Below are 24,552 nucleotides of genomic sequence, written 5' to 3'. Positions count from 1 at the left end.
TGTCTTTGAAAGAGTAACATTTATTGTTTTCTCGCTAGATCTTCCTTACAGCGCCCCAAACCACAGCACCACCAGAGGAGCTGCAGACACACTGGGGGGCGGCAGCCTTGGCCCGGCCGCACAGGGCACCCTACTGCCTCCTGACACCCGCAGGGGATGGCGGCATAGGGGTGGGCTGTGAAAGGACCTTGGGTTCTGCTGAAGAGCCCACAAAGGCCCCCTCACCACCGCACCGGGGGCTGGGTCTGTGTTATCATTGGTGGAGACGGGGCGCGCCTCTTCCTGGAGCGTGGCCAACCTGCCCCACGCCCGGCCACGGCTGGGTTTCAGGGTGCTGGGGCAGCCTGCGCTGTGCCCCAGGCCAGGCCGGGCTGTCCTGTCAGCAAGGGGCCGCGCGCCGCGGTGGAATCGACTATTTCCTCTCTGCTTCTCAGACTTCAAGCACTTGGTTTGTGTGGAAATGAACATGGAGCGAGCAGGCGGCCGTGGAGGCTGTGCCAGCTCTGTACGCAGAAGGCACCAGATGGTTTGTTACGAAACACATTTTGGTCAGAAAATAGCTGGGGATTTTTGGTTCCTGGGAGGACAACAAAGCTGGGGTGGGGGGTGAGGGTGGAGGGGGGGTTGGAGAAAGCAGCTTTGGCATCGGATGGGGCTCAGCCCCCCACAACCCTGCCTCCCTGCAGTCTGTGTTGCCTCAACTGTCTAAGGGCAAGACAACAGTTTGAGCGAGTGCAGACATTGGGCTTCAACACTCAAAGAGCAGGCAGACCTGGTCTGCACGATGGGCAGAGTGATGGCCCTGGAGTCCGAGGGGGCCACGACCCTGGTCCCGGGCATGGGTGGGGCTCCCCCACAGGGACTCTGGGAGTCAGGCGGGAAGAAAGGTGCCTGGGAGCACCACCCATCCACTGTGAGCGTCATAAAGTGCCCTGCTGCGTGGTGGCTTTGGTCAGGGCCCAGCCGTCCGAGGGCCCCTGGGGCCACAGTCCCCTCCTGAGGCTGCGAGGGCCCGCCCGTGCACAGCTTCAGAAAGTCGACCACCCTCGGGAAGAGAGGAGGCCTGCACCGGCCATGCCGTGGGCTACTCACTGGGCTTCAAACGAAGGGAGAAAGCAGCTCAGTCTCAGAAACGCTAAGGAGCACTTCCTGTGTCCCGCTGGGTCGCGTGTCCCGCTGGGTCTCTGTGCGTCAGAATGAGTGGCAGTGGGTCTGCCTTCCCTGCGCGCGATGGGGCCTCCGGGGCAGCGTGGGCCCTCAGCAGGGAGGGACAGGGAAGGCTTCCGTCCCTGTCCTGACGCCTCAGCCAGAGCGCGATCGGGAAGCTAGTTCTAACACCACACACGGTACACAGCGGGAGGTGTGGTGGACACAAACTGGGGTCCAAGCAACAACAGTAGAGTCACTGAATAAATATTCAAGGCATCTTTCAGCTCCTAGAGAAAGAGCGGGGTGAGAGAAAACACGCCCCTCTCGGCTCCCTGCCAACGAAGGCTGCAGCTGGGGGGGCGGGGGGCCTTGGAGGCTTTGGTCCCCTCGGGTAGTGTCCGCTCGCCTGGAGTCCTCAGAAACTGAAGAGGTCGTCCTGCTCGGTGCCACCGCCGTCAGGCTTGTCCCAGTCGACGGGCGAGAGGCACTGGGCGTACTGGATGTCCTGGGCTGTCAGGCCAATGTCCAGGACCTGAGGGTTCGTCCGAGACTGGGCCAGCCTAGAATGCGGGGCTGTGTGAGCACAGGGCCAGGCCAGGACCAGGAGGATTGGGGGAGCTGTAGGGGGAGGGGGAGATCTGGGTGGGGGAGCTGTGGGGGGGGGACGGAGCGAGCACAGCACAGCCCCAGGTGCCAGGGGAAGCAATGCCTCAAGCTAAGGAGCTCAGAAAACCATGGGGCAGGTGGCAGGCATTCCCATTGAGTGTCCCAGCACCACCAAGACAGGCCTGGGAGGAGGAAGGGCAATGCTGGGGGTGGGGCATGGGGCACGGGGCCCGCCAGAGGCCACCAGCCAACACAGCAGCCCTCAGCAAAAGGAAGGCGACAAGGCCAGGCCCCCTGGTGAGAAGGCGAGGCATCTCTAACATGGCACAACAGCCAGGAGGGTCACTTCTACACACTGGTGGTGCCCAGTGGAAAATCAGGGTGCGAGGAGCTGATGGAGGCAGAAGAAAAGGACATGTATAAAGTCTGGGCTGTGGGATTGTGGGTGGGGCAGTGCTGTTTTCTGTTAAGTGCTTTGCTGAGTCTCAAAGTAACCAATAAAGGGCGTGTGACACTTGAGTGATCTGGAAACCAAACGGCTGATTTTCTTCCAAAAGGGCTGGTGGTCGGCCGGCCGGCTGCCACAGGCAACGAGTGGTCTGCCAGGCTGCCCGCCGGTGGATGAGATGCCGCTTCCACCCAGTGCCCACAGTCTTGGCTGTTCCTCCAGTCTGTGTCCCGGATGGGGGAACCCTGAGCTGTCCAGGACTAAGTGTCCCTCCGACGCAGGCTCCGGGGAGGACCCACTGCCCTCAGGCTGGCTCCAAATCTCCTGGAGGCCACACTCTGGGGCCTTCACTCAACCCCTTTCCACAAAGGTGAACTTTCGGAGAGCCACCTGTGGGGCCACACCAGGTGCAGCCCCCAAGAAGTGTTGAGTGTGCCCTGGGCTGGGGCACTGAGGGCGGCCTGCTAACCACAGGTGTGAGGTTCAACCCACCAGCTGCTCCTTGGGAGAAGAGGGGTCTGTGGGCTCCCGGACAGAGCCACAGTCTTGGACACCCTGGCAGGCTGCTGCACTAGGAGTAGGAATTGCGAGGAGATGGACAGCTGGCAGGGGGGTTGGGGGTTTGGTTGTGGGATGGCTACCACTGGCCGGGCTCCCTCGGGCACGGAGCCCCCTGGCCCTTGGAGGTATGCAAGCAAGAAGGGATGGGGCCTCTTGCTCTGGAGTGGATCACTTTGTCATACCCGACCAAGGGGCCCAGGAGGAAAGGGCAGGCCAGAACCAAGGACAGCTGCTGCTGCCCCCACCCCAAACCCAGCCCCTTGGAAACCCAGCTCCTGTACCTTGAAAAGGCTTCGTCCAGGCCATCATCCAGCTCCTTGGGGAAACAGCAGGAGAGAAGAGCCCTAAGAGGAGCCCACGCACGGCAGAGCTGGCCCCGCCCACGGGAGCGACTGAGGCCCGAGGGGCGACCAGGCCTGCCGCCGTCGGGTCAGCACCTGCCCATGGGCCGTGGGCTGGGAGGGCCCAGAGGAAGAGCATGGCACAGAGGGCAGAGGGGGTCCAGTTCCCAGCTCGGCCACTGCCCACCAGGAGATCTCGGGCCACTCACTGGTCCTCTCTGGGAAACAGCTTTCCTTTCCATCAAAGCAGGGAGCTGGGAAAGAGGGTCTTGGGCTTTCAGACACCTCAAGAGGGCTAGCTGGTGGTGCACGTCCCCCCGCCCAGGTTGGGAAGCGAGGCGCGCCCGCCCCCTACCACAGCCTCCCTGGAGAAAAGGCATAGTTCCCGGGGCATGGGGCACGAGATTTAAATGGGTGTGCCCCACAAAGTATCCTGTGCTCCTGCCCCGGACCCCAGGCCATAATGGGGCAGGGGGATAGGTGGGGCCCCGGGAGCGAGGTCTGCAGAATGGACTAGCACTTCTCAGGGCTGACTTCCTGGTGCTCATCAGCGTCGAGTGGTTATATAACATGCTAACATTTGAACAGGAATTCTTTGTACTATTTTGGTAACTTTCTATAAAGGCTGAAATTATTTCCAATTGAAAAACTAAACCCATTTTAAAACACCAGCCCCTGCCCACCTGAACAAGAGTCAGGGTCCTGCAGAGATCTCACGGAGAGGGGGAAAAGCCTGAGACAGGGAGCGGGCAGGGGGCTCGCCTTGCATCACAGGGCAAGGCAGGGCCAGGCTACCGACTGCCAGGCCCCTGGCTCCCAGTGGGGGAGTGCAGAAGCAAACCCCGCCCACACCCACAACAAGGAGCCTCAGAGGCTCAGGACAAGAGGCTGGCACTGTGAGGGGACAGCTGTGGGGGGTGGGGGGTCAGGCCTGGTGAGGACAAAGCCCTGAGTTCCAAAGGTACATTGTTCAACCCCTACCCGGCAGCTGGGAAGCTGCTGGGCCAGGCCTGACCCTCACTCCCAGAGGCCATGGGTCACATGTCCGAGGCTGAGCTGGGCTCCCAGGGGCCCCGGCCCCAACCACTCACCCAGACAACACCGCTGTTGCTCAGGGCTGGAGGCCGAGGAGCTTCATCCGTGTTAGGGGTATTGGCGCTGACTGTGGACAGTGGGGCCTTAGGGGTCTCTTCCAAGTCTAACAGGTTTCCGGTGGCGACCACTAGAGGGGTGCGGTTAGGGGTGTCAGCCCAGCCTGGGTAGGAGCAGGAAGCAGACCCAAGCCTAGCAGTCAGCGCCCCCAAAGCCCCCGGGGATTGGTAGTGCCTGGCAGCCCACAAGGTATCTCCCCCCAAGCTGGGCTTGGGCTGGGACTGGACTGTCACCAGAGTGCGGTGTCGGAGAGCATGTGACAGGATAGACGGCGAGATGCAGCCAGACCCTGCACAGACACGGGTGGGAGAAGACGTGCCAAACAACTCGATCTTCTCGCCCCTTTAGCTGCATTTTCCAATGCATCGATGATGAACAAGCATTACTGATTTAAAACACAGAAGAAGGAGGACTGAAGGCCCCGAGCCCGCCCCAGCCCAGGAGAGAGCAGCCTGGCCCCTCCTCTGGCCCAAGACTCACGGCTCTTCAGTGAGGGGACGCTGTCACGGTGGGCCCCGCCTGGGACGTCCCCCGCCTCTTGGTGGGCTTTCTCCCTCTTCTCCTTCTCTGTGGGACCAAGGCACAGTCTGCTGCAGCTGCCCAGCACCCAGGGCCGGGCTAGACAGCGCTTCCCAGGTGGTGTTTCTGCAGCAAAGACCCCTGGGGAGGGTGCCCCCTGTCCCATTTTCAGATGGGGAAGCTGAGACTCAGGTGAAGGGTCCCAAGTCCCATGCTGGGTGAGGAGGAGGCTGGGAGCCCCAAGTACCTCCCTGCTGCCTTCTTCCCGCCCCCGCCTCACGTGGGGAGGTGAAACTCACCTTCCTTGGACACCTGCCAAAACTCGAAGGCAACTTTGAAGGCTTGGGCTACGGTGAGGGTGACAGCCTGGGCCTGAAAAACAGGAAGTGGGTGTAGGGGTTATGCAGTGTCAGCAGGGGATCCAAGTCTGAACTGGAAGACTGGGCCCCCAGACCAGACCATGCCCTCTCCTTGAGGACCAGGCCTGGCTCTGGGGTGCCTGTTGGATGGAGGCCGTCCCAGGTCACTGCGGCATGGCTGCTGCAGGTGGAAGAGGTCACGCTCTCCTTGGGTGCCCCACAAATCCCTGCCCCGTGGCAAGCACCTCTGCATTGGCTGCTGGCCCTCTCCGCTCCTCCCCTCTGCCACAGCAGCAGAGGCCGGGGCTCACTTCCTCTGAGGGCCCAAGCCCCCATCGTCAGCCGGGCCACTCCCACTCAGAGCCACCCATGGGGCAGCGTGCCACCAACTGCTCCTGAGGGCTTTTGTCTGAGACGGTAAACCCGCATCTTTCTACCGGTGCGGGCTGGTAGGTTTGAACCACCCGCTGTGTGGTTAGCAACTCAACACTTAACCAACCACGGGGACACCAAGTCTCCATGTCCTCTGGGAAAGCCAAAAACCAAACCAAACTCTCCGCCTCTGAGCCTATCCCGACTCACGACACCCTTACAGGAGCAGGTAGACTTGTCCTGTGGGTTTCCAGGCCTTTAAATCCCTATAGAAGCAGGCAGCCTCCCCTCTCTCCCTTTGAGCAGCTGGTGGGTTTGAACCACTGACCATGTGGTTACAGCAGGCCAAAGCTTAACCCACAGGCCACCAGGGCCCCTTTCCTCCAGGAAAACCAAACTCACTGCCATCGAGTCGATGCCGACCCACAGCAGCTCTGTAGGACAGAGGAAAACGGTCCCCGTGAATTTCCAAGATTGTCCGTCTGCGGGAGTAGAAAGCCTCTTCTTTCTCCCGAGGAATGGCTTGGTGGTTTCAAACTGCTGACCTTGTAGTTAGCAGCCCAACAAGTAACCCCTCCGCCACCAAGCCCCACTAGCTACCCGAGGGCTCTACACGCTGACTCAGCCCTTGGCACTGGAGAGCAGACCGTGAGCGCCACAGAGAGGGTACAGCCGGTTCGCCCAAGGCCACCGCAGGGAGGTGCCTGGACCCCACCACGGGCGGGAGGAGGGAGCAAGGCCTGGTTCGGTGCCAGAACTCACATAGAGGGGGTGACACATGAGGCTACCTTCCCACACCTGGCCCTTCACCCCTTAAGGTCAAACTCCAATGTGACCACCTCTCCAGTATCCCCAGCTCTGCGTGCTGACAGGCCTGGCTGCCCCACCAGGCCCTTGGGCATCTGAAAGTATTGTTAGCTCCCCTGCCTGCACCACCCCATCTGTGGGGCCATGTACCATGTCGGAACACCTCCGTTCCCCAGCACAGGTCACCGCTCTGCAGAGAAGTCAATGATGACAGTGACGGTGGTGGAAACACATGCCCAGGCTTGGTCCCCACGCTCCAGCCCACCCCCCTGGTCCAGGGCTAGTCAGCGCCACCCGGGGCAAGGAGGGCCAGCGCGGGCTCCAACTACCCAGAAGCAACAAGGTGCTTCCCTCAGAAAGCCCGGCCTCCCTTTCAAGGGTACAAGCTCAGGCCTGGCTGGCCTGGCCCCACTCCCTCCCCGCCACCAGACAGCGGGGTCTAATTGAGAGATGAATTCGTAGCAACTGCCTTTACAAAAAAAAATTTTTTGAACAAAAAATTCTTAAATCCCTAAACAAGCTGACTGATCCATGCCAATTAAACTTCACGAAGGATAAAATCTCATTTGAATGTCTCCAGCATTTACATGTTTGATGGAAGTAAGGGTGCTTTATGGTAAAACTTAAATATGGTAATTAAGTATGAAACTCCTCACAGCTGTTTACAATTTAAACCGTCACGTCTGAATCAAGTTTAATACACCCAGTTACCATTGAGAATTGCCCATGAACTAAGACCATGGGCTAATTACCAGCCGGAGTCAGATGGACGCACACCCAGGCAAGGGCTGGTCACCCAACGTGCCCAGGGCACAGCAGCAGCACTAGCTTTCGCCTCTAGGAAATTTGGGGGCACTTGCTTGAGACTGCTTCGGCATAAATCTGCCTGCTCTTTTGCATACACTCCCCTCCTTCTGCCCGCCCTGAAGTCCCAAGCGGCAAGTTGAACCAAATGGGATCCTGGAATCCTGGGTGCCGCTGTTGCAAGTGGCTGCAAGCCCAGGCTGGCTGGGTGGGAGGGTGTCCTGGCTTCCTGGGAGGTGCAGGAATCCAGGCCCAGGGGACTGCTTGTCAGGGAGCCCTCCTTCCTACGTCCCCTAGGCCTGGGGCTAATCACCCTCCACCCCCAGCTAAGTGCCTCTAGCCCGTGAGTCTGTCTTACTACCCGGAAGAGTTCTGACCTCAGCTGATAGCCAGGCTGCCAGCCCCTCACAAGGGCCATCTCTAGCTCAGGCTACACACCCTGGGCCCCTGTGGGCCAGAATGGTACTTAAGTCAGGCCATGTGCTTCCCAGCAGCAAAGGGCCCAGAACCAGCTCTTGTACAAAAGCAATGAGCTGGGAATGATGAGGGGCAGTTGTCTGTGGGAGGGACAGGACTGCCTGCGACAGAGGCTATCTGTCCTCCGAAGACGCAGTACCGCTGCTTCCTGTCAGTGCACACCCGCCCAGTCCCGGCTTGGAGCCCTGAGCTCCTGGCCAAGGCCAGCACTCGGCCTCCATTCCAGAAGCAAACACTGAAATGGTGCCCCTGGCCCTCGGCCGGAAGCTGACATGACGCTGCAGACCGCCTATTCTGGCTGTGCCAGAGAGCTACTGGGAGAGCAAGACCCCTCTGGAAGCTTCTTTCCCCAGATCCTGGATGCGTCAGGGGTCGTGCAGACTCTAGGACTGCCGGCTTCAGGCCCCTGCAGGCTGAGCCGACCCTGCCCACTCCAGGCTCCAGGGACCACAACTCCAACTCCAACTGCCGGGATTTCCCGGCTTCTGTCCGTGGCATTTCCTAGTCTGCGGTACCGACCTCTTACCACCCTCACCTCTTCCTGGCCAACTCCCCTCACCACTGAGCCGCCCGAGCCCAACTCCCAGTGTCCCCTCCTCCAGGAAGTCTTACTGCCCATCCTAGAGAAGCTGTAACGCCTCCACCCTGAGGGCCCGGGGATCAGAAAGTGCCTGCCTGCAGGTGGGCTGCAGAACTCCAGGTACTTACTGGTCCCCTGTCTCCTCAGGTCTTCCAAGGAGCTAGGAGAAGCTGGAGGCTTCCAGGCCAATCTAGGTGTGGCTGAGGCTCTGGGAGCCACAGACCTCATCCTGGAGCCCCACCCTGGGCCAGGCTGGGCTGGGCTGCATGAGCACTCTTGGGAGCCAGCAAGCGGCTGAGCCAGGAGCCAGCCCCCATCACAATGAGAAAGCCTGACGAAAAGCAGAGTCTGGGCCCTGGGCAGAGTCTGCTGGCCTGCTCTGCTCTCCAGCTAGTTGCCAGCAAGGGCCGGGCTGTTTTCCTTAGGACTGACCTCATAATCTGTAGCAGGCCGGTCTCTTTCAGGTCTGAAGACCTCTGGCCCCGGGCCAGTACCCACTCCCTCTTTGCCCCAGGACCCCGACCCCAGAGGGAGCCTCTGCATCCTGGAAAACCCACTGGACCCAAGGCCTGTGTTCTGCATCAATCCGGGCCCCAGGCCAGCTGTCCCTGCGCAGCGCTCACGCCGGCCAGTGGGAGGAAGAGACTAACAATGGGGACATAATGAGCTTGTATTTTTAAGTCTGTGTGGCCTCATGAAAGACAAAGCTGAGAGCCAGTGCCTGTGGAAACAAGGCTGTCACGGGAGAAGCTCAGGCTGCTGGGTGTCACGTGGTTCTGGTGAGTGGCCCACAACACCGAGTCTCAGGAGAGAAACGAGGTGCACGAGAGAGGGGGGGCTTCAGGACAATCCTGGAAGGCACCCGGAGATAGCCCCCTTGGCAGGCAGGCGGGTAGCCCCAAGGGTAGGTTTGTCCAAGGTCACACGCACAGCAGCCAGGGTCACACCAACAGGCTGTCTCGTCCTGCAGTGCTCCTGGGTAACAGTTTCCCACAGAGGGCCCGGCCCAGCCCTGGGCCGTGTGGCTGAGTCACCTTATTAGATTGGCAGGACTGAGGTAACGACCACGGGTTTGGACGGGGCAGTTGCCCTCCATGGAGCAGGAGGGTCAGTTAGTACAGGCGACGTGGATGCAGACAGCGGGGGACTGGGAGCACGTTGAAGATGGAGGATGAGGTCACAAGCCAAGGAACACAAGTGGTTGCTAGAAGTTCTAGAAAAGTCAAGGAACTGTCAGAGCCCCCAGAAGGACCCACTGGAGATGTCTGCCCTCCAGAGTTGTCAGCTGTGGCCCGGCCCCACCTCGCCCATGGCTCTCAGGACCCGTGGGCTTTGAGAGCAGGACTCTCAAAAAGGGCTTCCCACCTCTGCCGCAATGACTGCAGTCGCAGGTCCTGCCTTCCTCATCTCCAAGGGCAAGGCCACCCAGGCCCGCTCCCCCCGCCCCACCCTCCCCGCACTGACCATCTTGCGCTTGGTGCAGAGGAAGGCGTGGCACTCGAGGCTCTCGCTGTGCTGGCTCTGGGCGATGTATGCAAACACCTTATCATGCATCTTGTCTGCCGTGCAGTAGGAGATCCTGAAAGGCAAGTGTATGTCACCAGACCTGAGCACAGGGGTCACCCCCTAGGAGCCTCTCTCTGAGACATGGCCTGGCACATCAACAGGTGAAGAGTGAATGACCATCTGCCTCCAGGCAGTCTCAGACATGACCGGCTCCCGCCTGCCCCGCCAGAGGGAAGACCAGACTGCTGCTGCTGCAGAAGCCAGTGCCAAGAAAACAGTCGCCCAGCTCCGGGGACGCAATCACTTCACAGCCATGAGGTTCGCGCTCTGGATCTGCCTTCCGTTCATCCAGCCCGCGCTGCTCAGGCTTCACAGCACATGCCTGTCGGCGGAGGACCAGAGGACCGGGCATGGAGCTGCACAAGCCAGCCCCTGGGCACAGCGCTGGAAGAGGCCTGGCTCTCTCCTGCCCTGTAACAAGTAATGTGCCAAGAACTGAGACAGCACCACACGGGATTCCCACAGCCACTCACTCTTCACTTTGCAGAGGAGGATGCTAAGGGTCAGACCACAAGCCAGTGGCAGAATAAAACCCTGAGCTCTCCGAAGACTGTGACCCCAGCCTCGCTGCTCCTTCAGGATCTGTACCGACTGACCGCAAGGAGAGCTGGCCAGTCCCTGCCCTCGGAGGCTCTTCACCTGACCTCCTCCTGCCGGCCCTCCCACTCATCCATGCCCCAGTCCAAGGCCCTTCCAGATGACATGAGCTTCCCCTGTACCCCCAGTCTCCCCATCCCTTCTCCATGAAACTCCCAGCACCCCAGGAATCTCACAGGAGAGGGGCTGGCCACCCAGCACCTGCCTGTCTGTCCTTGGTATCTATCAAGTCGGCCTTGCTATTCTTCAAGGGCCAGCCACCTCCCTAGAGAGAGCTTCTGACTTCCCAGGCAGGTCCCCCTTTTCTGCCATCTGGAGGACACTCATCATTCTCAGCTCCTGTTGCTTTCCCTCCGGCTCTTCCAAGACTAGATGCTTCGTACGCGCAAGGTGAGGGCTTCCGCTGGCCCTGAGCCCAGGAAGCAGGAGCTTGGCAAGCACTGGCGGAAGGAAGCCGATTCTTCTGGTCTGAGACCAGAGCTGGATGATCCCTGGATGCCAGCCACTCGGGCCGGAGAAACAGCAGAGGGACGGAGGGAGAGCGAACCCAGGACAAAACTCAAAGTCCTCCAAAAGGCCAGAACCACTGGGTCACAGGAGACCAGAGGGACCCCTGAGTCGATCACCCTCAGGTCACCTTTGAACATGGAATAGAATCTATTCCTGTAGGCCACTCTTTGGCCAATAACAGATTGGCTTAAACATTAAACTGTGTCCCCCATGAGTAATGTGTGCCCTCAAATACTGAGCGACAGGAGACCCAATGGCCAACACCTGCCCAAATGCAAAGGTGGGAAGCAAGGCCGGGCAGAGGCGAGGTGAACAGACAATCAGTAACCGGCATGGGCCGACAACGCTACCCAGGGAGCAGTCCCAATGCTAGTGGGATGTAACGTAAACTTCTGCAATGTAAACTTCTACTCCAATCACACTAATGCATGGTTCGATGAACATTCTCACAGGCAGGCTGAAGGAGGAAGGTGAGGAGCCAGGAGCCAGATGTGGGGATCTCTGCCCACTTCCCAAATTACACTCGGGTCTGGCTCAGCCACCAGTTTGGGGACAAAGCCACAGGAGGGTGAGTTCCAGCCCGGGTGTCCAGGTTCCAGCTCGGCTATGACCTTATTGTGGACCCTGGTCGAGTCCCTCAGGGGCTCGGCGTCTCCATCTGTGGGACAGACCCAGGCTACCGCTTCCAATGCTAACCTTGAGCAGCGATGAGGAAGGTGGGTGTGGCCGGAGGCTCCAAGGGTAGAGCCAGGCCCTGGGGACAGGAGCCTGCAGGTGAAGCCATTCTCGGCCCTGCCCAGGCCTCCCAGGGACACCAGGCCAGCAGAGTGAGCCAAGTCTGAGTGTCATCTGAACTGTGCTCCCCTGGTGGAAGGAAAAGGCAGGGACTGCAGTGGGGGGGTGGTGGTGGTGTGCGCGCGCGCAGGGACTGCAGTGGTGTGTGTGTGTGTGTATATGTGTGCAGGGACTGCAGTGGTGTGTGTGTGTGTGTGTGTGCAGGGACTGCAGTGGGGGGGGATGGGTGTGTGTGTGTGTGTGTGTGTGTGTTTTCCAGGCCTGTCAGGCTTCAGCTGCCTGCTCTCACCACCAGCGCAAGTAGTGATGATGACCAAGCAACTGACATCCACAGATGGACACTACGGGGAAGAGCTGGACTCCACAGGAGGTTCCTTCTGCCCCTGCCCCAGAAGCATACCTGTAAATGGACACGTTCTCAATGAGCTGGTTGGTGAGGCTGTCCGTCAGGATAATTCCCCGGGGCGACACCTTCAGGGTCACCTTCTGCAGCTTCTTCCCGCTGGCCTTCGCCTGGAAAGCAGACTTGGGTCAGAGAAGCCTGGCTGCCCCACTTGCGACCCCACCTTCCCGGGCGACACCTACTGCTCCGAGCCCTCACAGCTAAGTGGGAGGCAAGATGGGACAAGCCAGCAAGCCCCTCTGTGGCTGTCTCTGGTCTGCTCTCTGCCATGGCCCCCAGGGGCCAGAGCAGAACCACTTCCATGGTCTTTCAGGGCCATAGCTTTACTGAGGCTGAACGTAGGGCCTTATTCCTGTGGCCCCTACAGGTCTGAGCTGCCCCCCCTTTGAGTGAGTCGCCCAGGGGTTGATTGTTAGTGCCCGCCAGGGCTCCTGCCCGCAGCCTCCTGAAGAACGGAGCTTCCACTGCGCCTCGAGCCCCGTCTACCAGCACTGGCCCTGGCACCTGGGATCTCATGGCCAGCAGGTTTCTCCCCGAGAGGAACGGCTTCAGAGATGTGCATTGACTTACCCCAGGACCCTTGGCCAGGAGGGCCGATCTCAGCCCAGCAGGCAACTCCCAGGGACTCAATGCCACCCACTGCATGTGCCAGGGCCACACCCAGGGAAGTCCCCAACACTGAAGCAGGGAGCCTGCATTAGGGGAGAGGAGGCGAGGCGAGGCCATGACCACTCAGCCAGGGAGCAGGGCACAGAGCCCTCAAGTCCAGCCGCGCCTCCGCCACAGGGTCCTCAGCTGGATGCAAGGTTCCGGCTCAGACCCATCCTCTGGGGGCATGAGCAGGGCCTGGGCCCCAGGAGAGAGCTGGCCCAGCCCTGCCTGCAGGGCTCTCACCGTGGCCACGATCCTCTTGACAGCAGCAGCCGACAGCTCCTCGCCCTTGGGCTGCTCCACCAGCGTCATGCCCAGGTACTTGAGGCTGAAGACCATGCCCTCCAGCAGCGTCTCCCGCGTGTCCGTCCAGTTCTCCGGCAGCTCTGGGACGTGGAGGGCAAACCCTCAGACCCTGCTGGCTGAGCCCACCACCAGCACCTGGCCACCCCCCAGTTCCGAGCAAAGCCCCAAGGAGACTCCCATCTAGTTCATGTTTCGTTTTTCATCGAGGGCTAACACCTTTCTTTTGTGAAAATCATTTTACTGGGGGCTTGTACAGCTCTTATCACAATCCATACATCCATCCATGTGTCAAGCACATTTGCTGCCCTCATCATTCTCAAAATATTTTCTTTCTACTTGAGCCCTTGGTATCAGTTCCTCATTTTCCCCTCTCCCACCCTCCCTCATGAACCCTTGATAATTTACAAATTATTACTGTTTTGTCATATCTTACACTGTCTGGTGTCTCCCTTCACCCAGTTTTCTGTTGTCCGTCCCCAGGGAGGGGGTTATATGTAGATCATTGTGATTGGTTTCCCTTCTCCCCCACCTTCCCCTGACCCTCCTGGTATCTCTCCCCTCATGATTGGTCCTGAGGGGTTGATCTGTCCTGGACCCCGTGTTCCCAGATCTTTCTGTACCTGTGTACACGCTCTGGTCTGGGAAGGCTAACATTCTCTAATCAACACCATGAAAAGAAGCTTGTCACATGGACTCATGGACTCGCAGACATGCTCCTCATCTCCACTGCCGAGACAGAGCCTGTTCAACCCCCACCCCACCCACCCCGCCGCCCCCTAAGTACAGGCCACAACCCGGGTCTGTACTTCCGAGCGCAGAGCCCCAGATCCGTATCTTCAACCCGAGCGCTGATCGAGGGTCACCACACCATTTTCTCACTCGGCCCTCAGGGCAGCCCCGTGAGCTCGCGAGTGTACTACTTTACAGCTTGTCAAAGTCCCTAGACAACGGCCATGTACAGTGAGTACAGGGTCGCCGTCAAGACGCCGGCTTCCCCCATCCCTCTCTGCACAGCCACAGCCACCAACAGGCTGGGGAGAGTGGGGTGGGTGGGAGGACCAGTGAGGGAAGGGAGGCGGTTCTCAAACGATGCAAGAGGAAGGCTATGCGGATGGATCAATGGTGCAGAGTAGCACAGGCCGTGGGAAGCATTCTCAGAGACCTGGTGTCAGGGAGGCAGCAAAGGCAGGGGTGAAGCAGCCCCGAGGGGATCCTAGCTCGTCCCCAGGCCAAGAAGACAGATGCACACATGGGGAGGCAATGGTCCTCTGTGTGCTTTAGCAATCCCCCCACCACCACCAAGGTTCCTCCCGGACACTGAGGCCAGAAGAGGCCGGGAGGAGGAGGGCGTCTCCAGGGCTCCTGCCAAGCTCCCATCACTGATAGAAAGGGACGGTCCACGCTCCTGCCTGTTCCTTATCTCCCCCCTCATGGGTCCTGCACCTGCTGGAGCAATGGTTGGACCCATACGCCGATGAGAACACGGCTCCTCAGCCTCACGTACAATCTTGGTTAGAGCAGGAGCCGGATTGGAATCAGCCTCCCAGGGCAGCCAAAGGCGGTGAGGAGCTAGTAGTGGTCCTAGGCCTCTCTCCTCCTCCAGGGTCTTCCTCCCTGCTTCTAAATAAAGGGCAGTGCAGGAAGGCAGTTTCAGACTGGACACAGCTGGCTCGGGGTGGCCGAAGCTGGGAGTGGCTGGGGCTTCCGAGCTGTGAGAAACAGAAGCCTGGGTCCAAGCAGTCTCCCCTAGCCTCTCTCCTCACACCCCTCCCAGCTCCCATGCTAGAACCCCCAGACTTGATGGATTCTGCCCCACCCCCCACTCCTGCCCTCACATCTCCCTGGACCTGCCTTGACAAGACATTGGCCTCAGGTGAAAAGAGATGTGTGTGGCGGAGGGTCCCGGCCCCTCTGGCTTGAGCTCCAGCAGGGCAGGGACTCAGTAACAGGTCATCAGCCCTGGGTCTGACATTCAGATGGCACTCAGGATCCACCCGTTAGCCTGCCCCAGCCTCTGGCCCTGACCCACTGCTCTCTAACCTCTGTCCCCCAGCCTCCACCCACCGTGAAGCCAGTCCTAGCAGGGATGAGGTCCAAACCCATCCTCTGTCCCACCAACTAGAAGTCTATTTCATTTGATCCTCAAAATCAAGGGGAGGGGGGATCAACATGTCTCTGGTGTCCCCAGGCCTACAATGGGAGTCAGGGTCAAGTCACATGGGCCCAGCTTCCCCATTAGCAGTGGGCACCCAGAGCAACCCAGTGTCCACGAGGGCACTGACAGCAGCAGTCACCACCATTCCTTCCAGCTCTCCTGTCCCCTTGCAAGCCAGCACGGTTCATCCCCTGTGCAGGCGAGGAAGCAGAGGCTCAAGGGAACTGTAAATGGAGGTACTGGACACTGAAGTCCAAGCTCCCAGTCATTTCCTTGTACTACCTTACCAGGTAGCAAACCCCTTGATTCCAGCCGGAAGCCTGGGAGAAAGAAATTCCAGGAGCTGGACTAAATGTCCTCCCATGAATCCGAGTCGCTGCCGTTTCTCATCGGAAAAGACGCCCAGGCCATCACCTTCCACCACAGAACCACCTAAGCAAGTACGGCAAATGACAAGCTGCCACGCCTGATACCCGCCATGTCCTTGGCAGAAACTGCTAATCAATTAAGGCTCGATCTCCCTCTGATCTACAGAGGGGCCGTGGACTAATTCTCAACACCAGGCTCCAGGCAGGCTATACCAATCAATCAGGGTTGGCTTGCTCCTCTCAATAGCCAGCTCTGCCCCCCACCAAACATCCCTCCTCCCTGCTCCCCCACCCACTTTGATGACCCCACTCTCCCATTTCCTCCAGCTCAATTCTTTCCTGGTCCCTCTCCAAAGCCACTTCCGCTCCTTCCATTCCAAAGGTCCAAAGTTTGCCAAGGTCATTGATGGCCTCCTTGCTGTCAAAACATTCCCCAGTCCTCCCTGACCTCTGAAATGCTTGGCATTTTTCTGCCTTCCTCCCCTGGCCCGCCCCTCTCTCAAGGAGACCTTGCAGACCAGCCACTGGTCTTGAGCTTTGGGGACCCTCTGCCCTGGAAAGCCCTCACTTGTCAGCAGAGAGGGAGGTGACAAGGTCGCACTGCAAGTCAGAGGGGAGTTCCCTCCTCCGAGGGCGGGTCTGTGACTACAGGCAATTCCCACAATGACCCCTGGAGGAGGTCACAGGAAGCCCCAGTTTCCTCTCCCACAGGATCACTCTTGTCTGTCTGCCATCCAGAAGCTCTGGTCACGCAGGGCTTCTTCTTCAAACTGTAGCAGCTACATTCTACCCAGGAGCCTTTGCTCAAGCAGCTCCCTCGCTGATCCGCTCAGCCACCTCCTCCAGGAAGCCCTCTTTGGTCACTGCAGCGGCCAGTATGGCCTTCATCCTAGAGGGCCAGTCTCGACACTTTGCTGGAGTGATTCCAAGGGAGTACTTGCACCCCAAGCCCCGGCTCTCTCAGCTTGTAGCACAGGGTGAGGCAGTCTCTGGACAGACGGCTGTTCTAACCTTTAAATGAGATTTGGGTTTTTTTTAATCATTTTATTGGGGCTCATACAACTCTTATCACAGTCCATACGTACATCAATTGTGTAAAGCACATTTGTACGTTCATTGCCCTCATCATTCTCAAAACATGTGCTCCCCACTTAAGGTCCTGGCTTCAGCTCCTCATTTTCCCCCTCTCTCCCTGCTGCCCCCTCCCTCATAAACCCTTAAATGAGATTTGTTTTTAAGTGAAATAACGAGACAGAGAATATAAGCTCAGCCCAGAGGGCCCGCCCCTGGTGGATGTCAGTCAACGCTGTGCCTTGCAGCTGCGCCTCTGCACCTGTCTTCCCGCCCCAGAGGAAGAAGGGCAGGACCTGACCTTCATGTTCCCTCCCCGAGGAAGGAGGAGAGACAGCGCTCCCCTGCGTAATGCCCAGCCCCCTCCCCTGGGCACCCATCAGCGTCTCTGTGCACACCTTTCGCACCGCCACACTCTCACCACCGAAACCAACCCCCAAGGGCACTCAAAACAGACTCATGAGCAAAGTTTACTACACACCCTGCCGGCTCTCAACCCAGCCACCGCAGCTGGAGATCCATTGTCTGCTGGAGGCCACAGCCCTGGTCCGGCCCAGGGGGCTGGGAATGACTGCGATTTGACAGGTGATCTGCAGCTGGGCCTATCGCACAGCCTTGCCCACAGGTGCTCTGTCCGGTCAGAGCTGGGCAGGGTGCCCCCAGGCCCCTTCAGCTGCCCCAGGGGCCCAGCCTGACCAGTGTCTGGAACGTCAGAACCCTAACCAAACTCCTGGGCCGGGGCACAAGCCCTGACTAGGACCAGGGCCCCGAGCCTCTTCCGGCTCAGCAGGGAGTGAGCGGGCTTGAGAGAGTGCCTCAGAGGGGAGGTTGCCTGATCTGGAGTGGGCTGCCCAGAGCGAGTGAGTCCCTGCCCGCCCGCCTGTGGGTGCGTCAGGAAAAGCGGCAGGGTGTGAAAGAGAGTCCTGTTAGCTGTTGAGGTTGCTATCCTGGGACAAACACACAGTGTTAATAGCCCCGCGGTCCAGTCACCCTGACTCAGGGTGACACCGCGGGCCACAGCGGGTTCTAGACTGCCCTTGTCCCAGAGCTCGGCAGGGCTTTCTCCTGAGCACCCCACCGCTCCCAGGGAGTTCAACCACTGCACACCAGGCTTCCTCCGGACACCAGCACCGTGACATCCCTTCCTCCATGCCCACCTGCACTGAGATCAGGAGTCAGTCTGTGTAGGCCGAGCCCTGGCTCTGCCACCTGGACAGTGCCCTAAGCCTCTGGGACCTCACATCCACACACTCACACCAGGGCAGGGGTCACACCCTGCTGCCCCCGCCCCCAGGGCTGTTTTGAGATGCAAGTTCATCCAGAAGGGGTCTTCAGACCAGTGCCTGGTACACACCAAGTGCCAACGCAGCGTGAGCCACTGTCGTCCTCAGAGCATGGAGTGGGCAGGGCGAGCCCACCTCATGCCCCTGCTGCAGTGAGACCCTCAGAGCCACCGTCGGAGCATGTGCCCACTCCTCTCCTGCAGCCCACCATGCCCCGCTAGGAGGTCCTGCACAGCTGCCAGAAAGTGGGCAGTGGTAGACTTGAACTAGAAGCTCATGAGAAAAGGGCCCCAAGCTCTCCTCTAATGTCCTCGGTACCAGCTCTTCCCTCTGGTGGGAGCATTCTTCCCCAGCCTCCTGGTGTTCATGTCTTTAGAGGTTCAAGGTTACCTCTCGGAGAGGCCTGCCTGACACCTTGCAGCTGACACCCCCACATCCCTGCTGGGTGGAGCACCTGCACGCACCACCTGACTTGTGCCCGCCAACACCTGCAGGAGAGCCCCAGGCCGCGGCCACCCTGGCCACGAGTGACAGGAACTGCAGGGAAAGACCTGGCGACCTGCTTTCACAGACCCCAGCCTCCGCCAAGGAACCCCGGTGGGGCTGGCTGAGTTGGCTGGTGAGCAGCTGGGAGTCCCCACGGGCTCCACAGAACCTTATGGTAGCCCAAGGAGCACCCTGCACTCTGATCGCTGCCTGGGGGTCTGTTTCTAGAAGAACCTGGAAAGGCCCACCCCATCTGAAACAGCTGCCTCCCTCCCTTTTGTTCTCACAGCACCTGCCACGACCCACCACCGTACTTCGGATTCATACCCACAACTGCCATGGTGTCTGCCGCCTCCACCAGGGTAACCACTAGGGTAACCAGTGCCTCCGCGGGTCTCTGTGCGGCACAGTGACGCGCTCACGCAACTGAGCCAACTCTGACTCGGCGCTGCCCTGTAGGACAGAGTACAACTGCCCCTTGAGATTCTAAGGACGTACAGCTTTCCAGGAGCAGACTCATCTTTACGGGGGCAGACAGCCTCATCTTTCTCGTGCGTAGCATTCTGGTGAGTTTGAATCACCGACCTTGAGGTCGGCAGCCCGCCCACTGTGGTTAGGTACCAGAGCGTCGGTTCTGACTCATAGCGGCCCAATGGACAACAGAACGAGACACTGGGCAGTTCTGCGTCATCCTCACAATTGTTCCTATGTTTGAGCGCGTTATTGGAGCCACCGTGCCCATCCGTCTTGTCAATGCCCCGCCACTTTACCAAGCTTGACATCTTCCATGGGGGATGGGTCTCTCCTGACATGCCCAAAGGACATACGACAAAATCTCGCCCTCCTTGCTTCTAGAGCGCTCTGGCTGGACTTGTGACACAGACGGGTGTCCTCGTGGCAGTCCACGGGTGTCCTCGTGGCAGTCCACGGGCTTTCGATACTCCTCTGCAGCACCGCACTTCAAACGCATCAACGCCTCACCAGTCGTCCTGATTCACTGAAGAGACCCCGGCTTGGACCAGACGCACCTTAGTCCTCAGAGTAAGCACCTCGCTCTTCAGCACTCTAAAGAGGTCTGTGCAGATTTCCCCAGCACAGTGTGTCCTCGGATCTCTCAGCTGCTGCGTCCATGAGCTGATTGATAGTGGATCCAAGCCAAGGAGATCCTTGGCAGCTCCCATCTCTCCGTTTGTCGTGCTGTTACCTGTGGCCAGCCCACTCCTCCACTGTGAATACCTGGAACTGAAGCAACCCTCCCCCACTCACCAGTCCAGCCAGCCTCACTGAAACCTGCACTCTACTGTCCCTTCGCCCCCTCTAGGGCACATCCCTTGAAGGAGCCCCAGGGTAGGAGCAACCCTAGAGGTGAGTCACTCTGCCAAGCGACAGGAAGAAAGGAAAATCCCGGGTCTGAGCCTGAAAGCAAATACTTATGGTTCCTGTAGAGATAGGAAAAGGCCATGTGTGGGAGAGCCAGCAAGCTGTCCTTTGAGGTCAGGACTAAGGGTAGGACAAGCACGAGGCTTTGGGCAAAGAACCTCAGGCAAGCGGCCTCCCTTCACTGGGCTTCAGGATCCCCACTAGCCAAACAATGACCACCCTGCGCTACTCCTGGGATCCTGCTGCGGTTATGCACCGGCAGCAATTTGAATCCCCAGCTGCTCCGAGGGAGAAAGATGTGGCTTTCTGCTCCTGCCAAGTTCCTCTTTCAGAAACCCAGGGGGCAATCCTGCCGGGTCCTTCTAGGACTGCTCTGAGTCGGAACTGACTAGACAGCAGCGAGCTGAGGGGTCACATCTAGCGTTACCCCACACTGGTTTAGGGCACTCACGACACAGAGCTCTGACCCTGAGCACGGCCCCCAGGACTGGAGGAGTTAACAGTCTCAGACAAGCCCCGCCCCAGCACCCAACCTTGTGCACATCCTACTGCAGTCCTCAGGGGCACCCACCAGCATGGCGTGCCATGGCCACCAGCCCTCCTCATGGCCACAGAGTCCATGGGCACCCAGTTCCGACCTCTGATGGTAAGACTCCCCTGCTCTGTCACCTCATGGGAGCAAACAGGGGAAACAAAACCCGAGAGGAAGCAAAACCGATGTGTAAACCATAAAATGACCCAGACGGTACTTAGTGTCTCAGGCACCCTCCCCTGTGCCTGGCTTCACTTCACCTCCACCCAAAACACCCAACGTGGATTAGTGCTATTTACAGTTTATTAATGAGAGACGGATGGGGCTTTCACCCTGGCTCGGGCAACATCCAGAAGACTCAGGAGCAGCCCGCTTGGGCAGATGGTGGCAGTTCTGAGCCCCCAGCCTGTTCCACACAGGATGAATCAGGGGGAAGGTCAGACAGCAAGGGGAGGGAGTGGAGTCAGGGGAAACTGCTAGGTGCCCGGAGAGATCATGAGTATTCATCAATTTCTAGCTTGCCAGCTGGGTAAAAACGCTCATTCCCCGTTTTGCAGATGTAGAAACAGAGTCATAAAGGATAAGTGACTGACTTCAAGACCAGACTTAGCAAATGTTCTTTTCCACCTGGCCCTTTCCCCAGGTGCAGAGATCCGCTAAGCTCCTCTCCTTTGCATAACCCTGCCCTGGAGGCTGTCCCACCCACCCTTTCCCTGATCTCAGAGGAGAAACACAGTTCCCCCACTGGAACAGACCATCTAGCTCAGAAGCAGTGTGTCTACCCAGCCCTGGTGGAATCCCACAAATATGTAAAGTCAATATTTTGGGAACCAGGGAACAAGGAAGATGGGCCCCGCCTGGCCTGGGTCTGTAGCTCCACTCCCTCCAGTTGGCACCAGCCCAAGTTCCCAATGCCAGGCTTAGGCAACAGAGCTTCAGAAAGTGCAGGGAAAACAAACACAAACACACACACACACACACACACACACACACACACACACACACACACACACACACACACCACCACCCCCCAAGTATAGGAGGCAGCTAGAGCTGGAAACAGTGGCCTGGCAAGGGGAGGGGCAGGGCGGGCAGGCTTCCAGGTTCCAGACACGCTGGCACTCCTAGGAGTGAGAGCTCGGGCTCCCCTGGCGGGCCTTGGAGGACAGAATGGGGAAAGTGCTTGTGGCTGATCGAGGTGCTTCCTGGAATGGGGAGAGGCTTCAGCCAAACTGGAAATCAGGTGTGTGCAGGGGTCGGCTCCACGTCTGCCACTAAGATGGAATGACACCCCCAGGGGAAGCCACTCCACCTCTGGGAGCCTCCACTTGCCCAGGTGGAAAAAGGGGGGATGTGGGCTGGGTTTCTCAGGTCTCAGGTGAGGGCTGCAACCTGAGACAGAGCGGTGAGGGTGGTAGTGGCAACAGGAGAGGGGAGGTTGAGGCCCCTCCCAGGCTCCCAGACACCCCTGGGAGGCGGCAGCTAGTCTGCTTTTTGCCTGTGTGCCCTCGGGGCTTTAGAAGCCCCAGGGGTAGGTGCAAGAGAAAACAGGTTTCAAAAATAGCCTAGATGCTAGATTCCCTGCCTTGGCGACGACCCGAGGGTAAGGGTCAACCTGGTTTGAAGGGCCTATGGGGACCACTGGCCAGGCCTCGCTCCTTAAGCAGGCACCTGTGACTCCAGGCCAGGCTCACACCGGGGTGGGACAATTGATCTCTCAGCACAGCAAGGGTGCAGGGATGCGAGGCCCCAGGCACCTGTGCCAGTCCCCGGAGCGCCCTCCCCTCCTCCGGGCCCCCGCTCCTGCCTCCCCCAAGTTGCTCGGGCAGGGGAGGGAAGGAGGTGCTGGGGACCCAGCGCAGGTTTCCCCTCAGGACCCGTAAGCCCGCCTCACTCCCGCCGGCACCTGAGCACCTCCAGCGCTCCTCGCGCCCACCCGTTTCTGCCCCTGCAGCCTAGCTGCAGAGAGCGGGGAGGGGGCTCAACTTGACCCCGCGCCACCCGCCCAGCCCCGCGGGAAGCGGGTCAGGCCCTGCCTCTCCCAACTTGGCCCAACTCGGGGCGCCGCAGGGCCCGCCGCCCCGCCGGGCCCCGCGCACACACTCACTGCGGTGCCGGCCGCCGCCCCCCCAGCCCTGCTTGGCCAGGCTGGGGCTCCGGATCAGCGCCCGCCCCGCGGACTTGAGCGCGTCCATGGCTCGCTCCCGACTCCGCCGCCAAACTCCGCCCGGAGAAACTTTCCGCCGGGCCAGGCAGGCTGCGCGCTCGGCGCTCGGCGCTCGACGGGGACGCGCGCTTCACGCTGGCCGGCGTCGGCCGGAGGGGCGGGGCCAAGGCCGCCAGGCCCCGCCCCCGGCGCCGACCTGGGCCCGCCCTGCCCGCGGGCGCGCGCAGCTACCTGGCCCGCTGAGGCCCCGTGGAGACTCACCGCGACTCTGCGGGACGGAGAACGACACCGCCCCTCGGCGCTGCGGAAACTGTAAAGCGTTGCAGGACCCGCCAGCCTCGTCTTTCATCCGCGGAGCAGCTGGCGGGGTGGAACTGATGGCCTTGCTGTTCGAAGCTCAATGTGTAACCTACACCCTCCAGGATTCCCTGCTGGGGACTCAAACCAACAAAGTAAACTCACTGCCATCCAATCCATGCAGGCTCTTAAGGACCTGTCGGACAGAGCTGTCCCTGTGAGGTTCTGAGACGAACTCTTTACTGTAGTAGAAAGCCTGTCTTTCTCCCGTGGAGTAGCCGGTAGTTTTGAACTTGGCCGGCAGCCCAAAGCTTAACCGCTACACCACCCCAGCTCCTCTGGGGACTGAGGGTGCCCCAAAAGAATACTCTTCCTCCCTCTAATCTTTTCCCCATACCACAGGAAGTAGGGCATCTGAGAACTGCTGCTCCCAGCGCAGAACTGTCCCTTCAGAACCTAGGAGTCCTAGACGGCCCAACTGAAAGGTATTTGGAGACCAATTTATGGATTGAAAGACCCAGGGCCCAAGAGAAGGGCCCTGTCACAAGACAATAGGAGGGAGCGGCCTGAGAAAAGGGTGGGGTTAGAGAACTTTACTGAGAACAGGAGTGTAAAAGTTTGCCTTAGCAAGACCAGCTGGGCGCTTTACTCACCCACATAGCACCCAGGCCACTCCCTGGTACCACCTGGGAACACTGTGCTCATCTCACACACACCCCCCACGAGTCCTGGGGCAGTGGGACAGCCTGGAATGCTACATCTTAGCTTCTGACTCTGACGTGCTGGGTGACTCAGGCAAGGCCTTCCCCCTCTCTGACATTTATGTGTCTGTAAAATAAGAGGTGGTCCCATCACTGTTGGTCCTCCCAACTTTCCAGAGCTGATGCGCCCCCTGACCTTGACCTAATGGCGCCCACCTCTCACCCTGTTTCCTAGGAATCCCTTGGAGGGGCCAAGGAGTCTCCAGTCTAGAATTCCTCAAGCGCAGATGTTCTCTTGCCAGGAGTCTAGAATTCTGACTCCTGGGATGCAGTGACTTCCTGTCAAGCTGCCGGAATGAGTCGGAGGAGGGCATGTGCACCCAGGCCCAAGGTCTAGCTCCTTCTGGGTGGTGATGACTCAGCTGGGTGAGCCAGAGGCTGAGCAGGGCAAACCTTAGTGCTTACCCCAGGGTCAGACATCAGGAGCCTGCTATGGACTCCTGGCATGGGCCCTCCATGCTGATAGAGTTCTACCTGGCCACCTTCTACCTCGGAGGCCACCAGAAACACCTGCTTTACAGATAAGCAGCCTGAGGCCGGAAGCGAAGCCCTCCCTGGGGCTTTTCTTGGAGCCAGGGAGGCGGGGAATGGGCTCAAACACAGGCCCAGAAGCCAGAGTGGAATGTGTTGGATTTGAACCCAACTCTCTCTTTGGATAGGTGTTAACTTAGTGGCTAGCTCTGTAATTTACCTCCAGGTTCTTATATTCATTGTGATGGCTACATAGAAACTCGCAGACAAAATTTAAGATGAAAGGGTTTGTTAAGGAATTTAACAAGTAGGAATGACAGTGGAAAATGCTCAGGGTAGTTGTTTACCAGGACATAGTTCAAAGTTCCAGGTCTGCTACATGCCCAAAGAGACATACCAGCCTGCTGCACGCCTCAATCCAGAGGCATTTAGCTCAAGCTATGTAAGCCAGCAACCCCAGCTCCCTGAATTAAGTGCCCACAGGCACCCCACTCCTGTAAGCCTCAGCCAGAGGCACTCAGCTCCACTTCTGTGGGTCAGCAAGTCCAACTTCCACAATTATGTAAGAGCCCAGAGGC

General features: G+C 59.2%; 1 protein-coding gene across 2 annotated transcripts; it reads right to left on the bottom strand.

Moving 5' to 3' along the window:
• On the bottom strand, positions 1-22,562 carry LDLRAP1 (low density lipoprotein receptor adaptor protein 1). 2 transcript variants are annotated; one of them, XM_075552614.1, is made up of 9 exons: positions 22,386-22,562; positions 12,941-13,083; positions 12,044-12,156; positions 9,640-9,754; positions 5,076-5,148; positions 4,738-4,824; positions 4,197-4,327; positions 3,046-3,080; positions 1-1,709 (listed from the first exon to the last, which is right to left on the bottom strand). In XM_075552614.1, the coding sequence occupies exons 1-9, from the start codon at positions 22,471-22,473 to the stop codon at positions 1,565-1,567; spliced, it is 930 nt and encodes a 309-aa protein (XP_075408729.1). In that variant the 5' UTR covers positions 22,474-22,562; the 3' UTR covers positions 1-1,564. The 2 variants fall into 2 exon arrangements, with proteins under 2 accessions (XP_075408729.1, XP_075408734.1); XM_075552619.1 differs by having other exon boundaries at positions 3,046-3,077; positions 22,386-22,561.
• Positions 22,563-24,552: the final 1,990 nt, after the last annotated feature.

The sequence above is a fragment of the Tenrec ecaudatus genome, chromosome 1 (assembly GCF_050624435.1).
Source record: "Tenrec ecaudatus isolate mTenEca1 chromosome 1, mTenEca1.hap1, whole genome shotgun sequence".
NCBI classification, from domain to species: domain Eukaryota; kingdom Metazoa; phylum Chordata; class Mammalia; order Afrosoricida; family Tenrecidae; genus Tenrec; species Tenrec ecaudatus.
The sequence above is the reverse complement of the archived record's forward strand: the minus strand, read 5'-3'. Positions and strand labels throughout refer to the sequence as shown.

What these genes read in the sequence shown, in the direction of transcription:
- LDLRAP1 (XM_075552614.1), bottom strand. Translation starts at nt 22,473, where the DNA reads ATGGACGCGCTCAAGTCCGCGGGGCGGGCGCTGATCCGGAGCCCCAGC. An exon ending in CGTCCCCTCACTGAAGAGCC is followed by an intron (nt 4,328 to 4,737) that starts GTGAGTCTTGGG and finishes GCACCCCTCTAG; the next exon opens with TGGTCGCCACCGGAAACCTG. An exon ending in CTGGACGAAGCCTTTTCAAG is followed by an intron (nt 1,710 to 3,045) that starts GTACAGGAGCTG and finishes CCCGCATTCTAG; the next exon opens with GCTGGCCCAGTCTCGGACGA.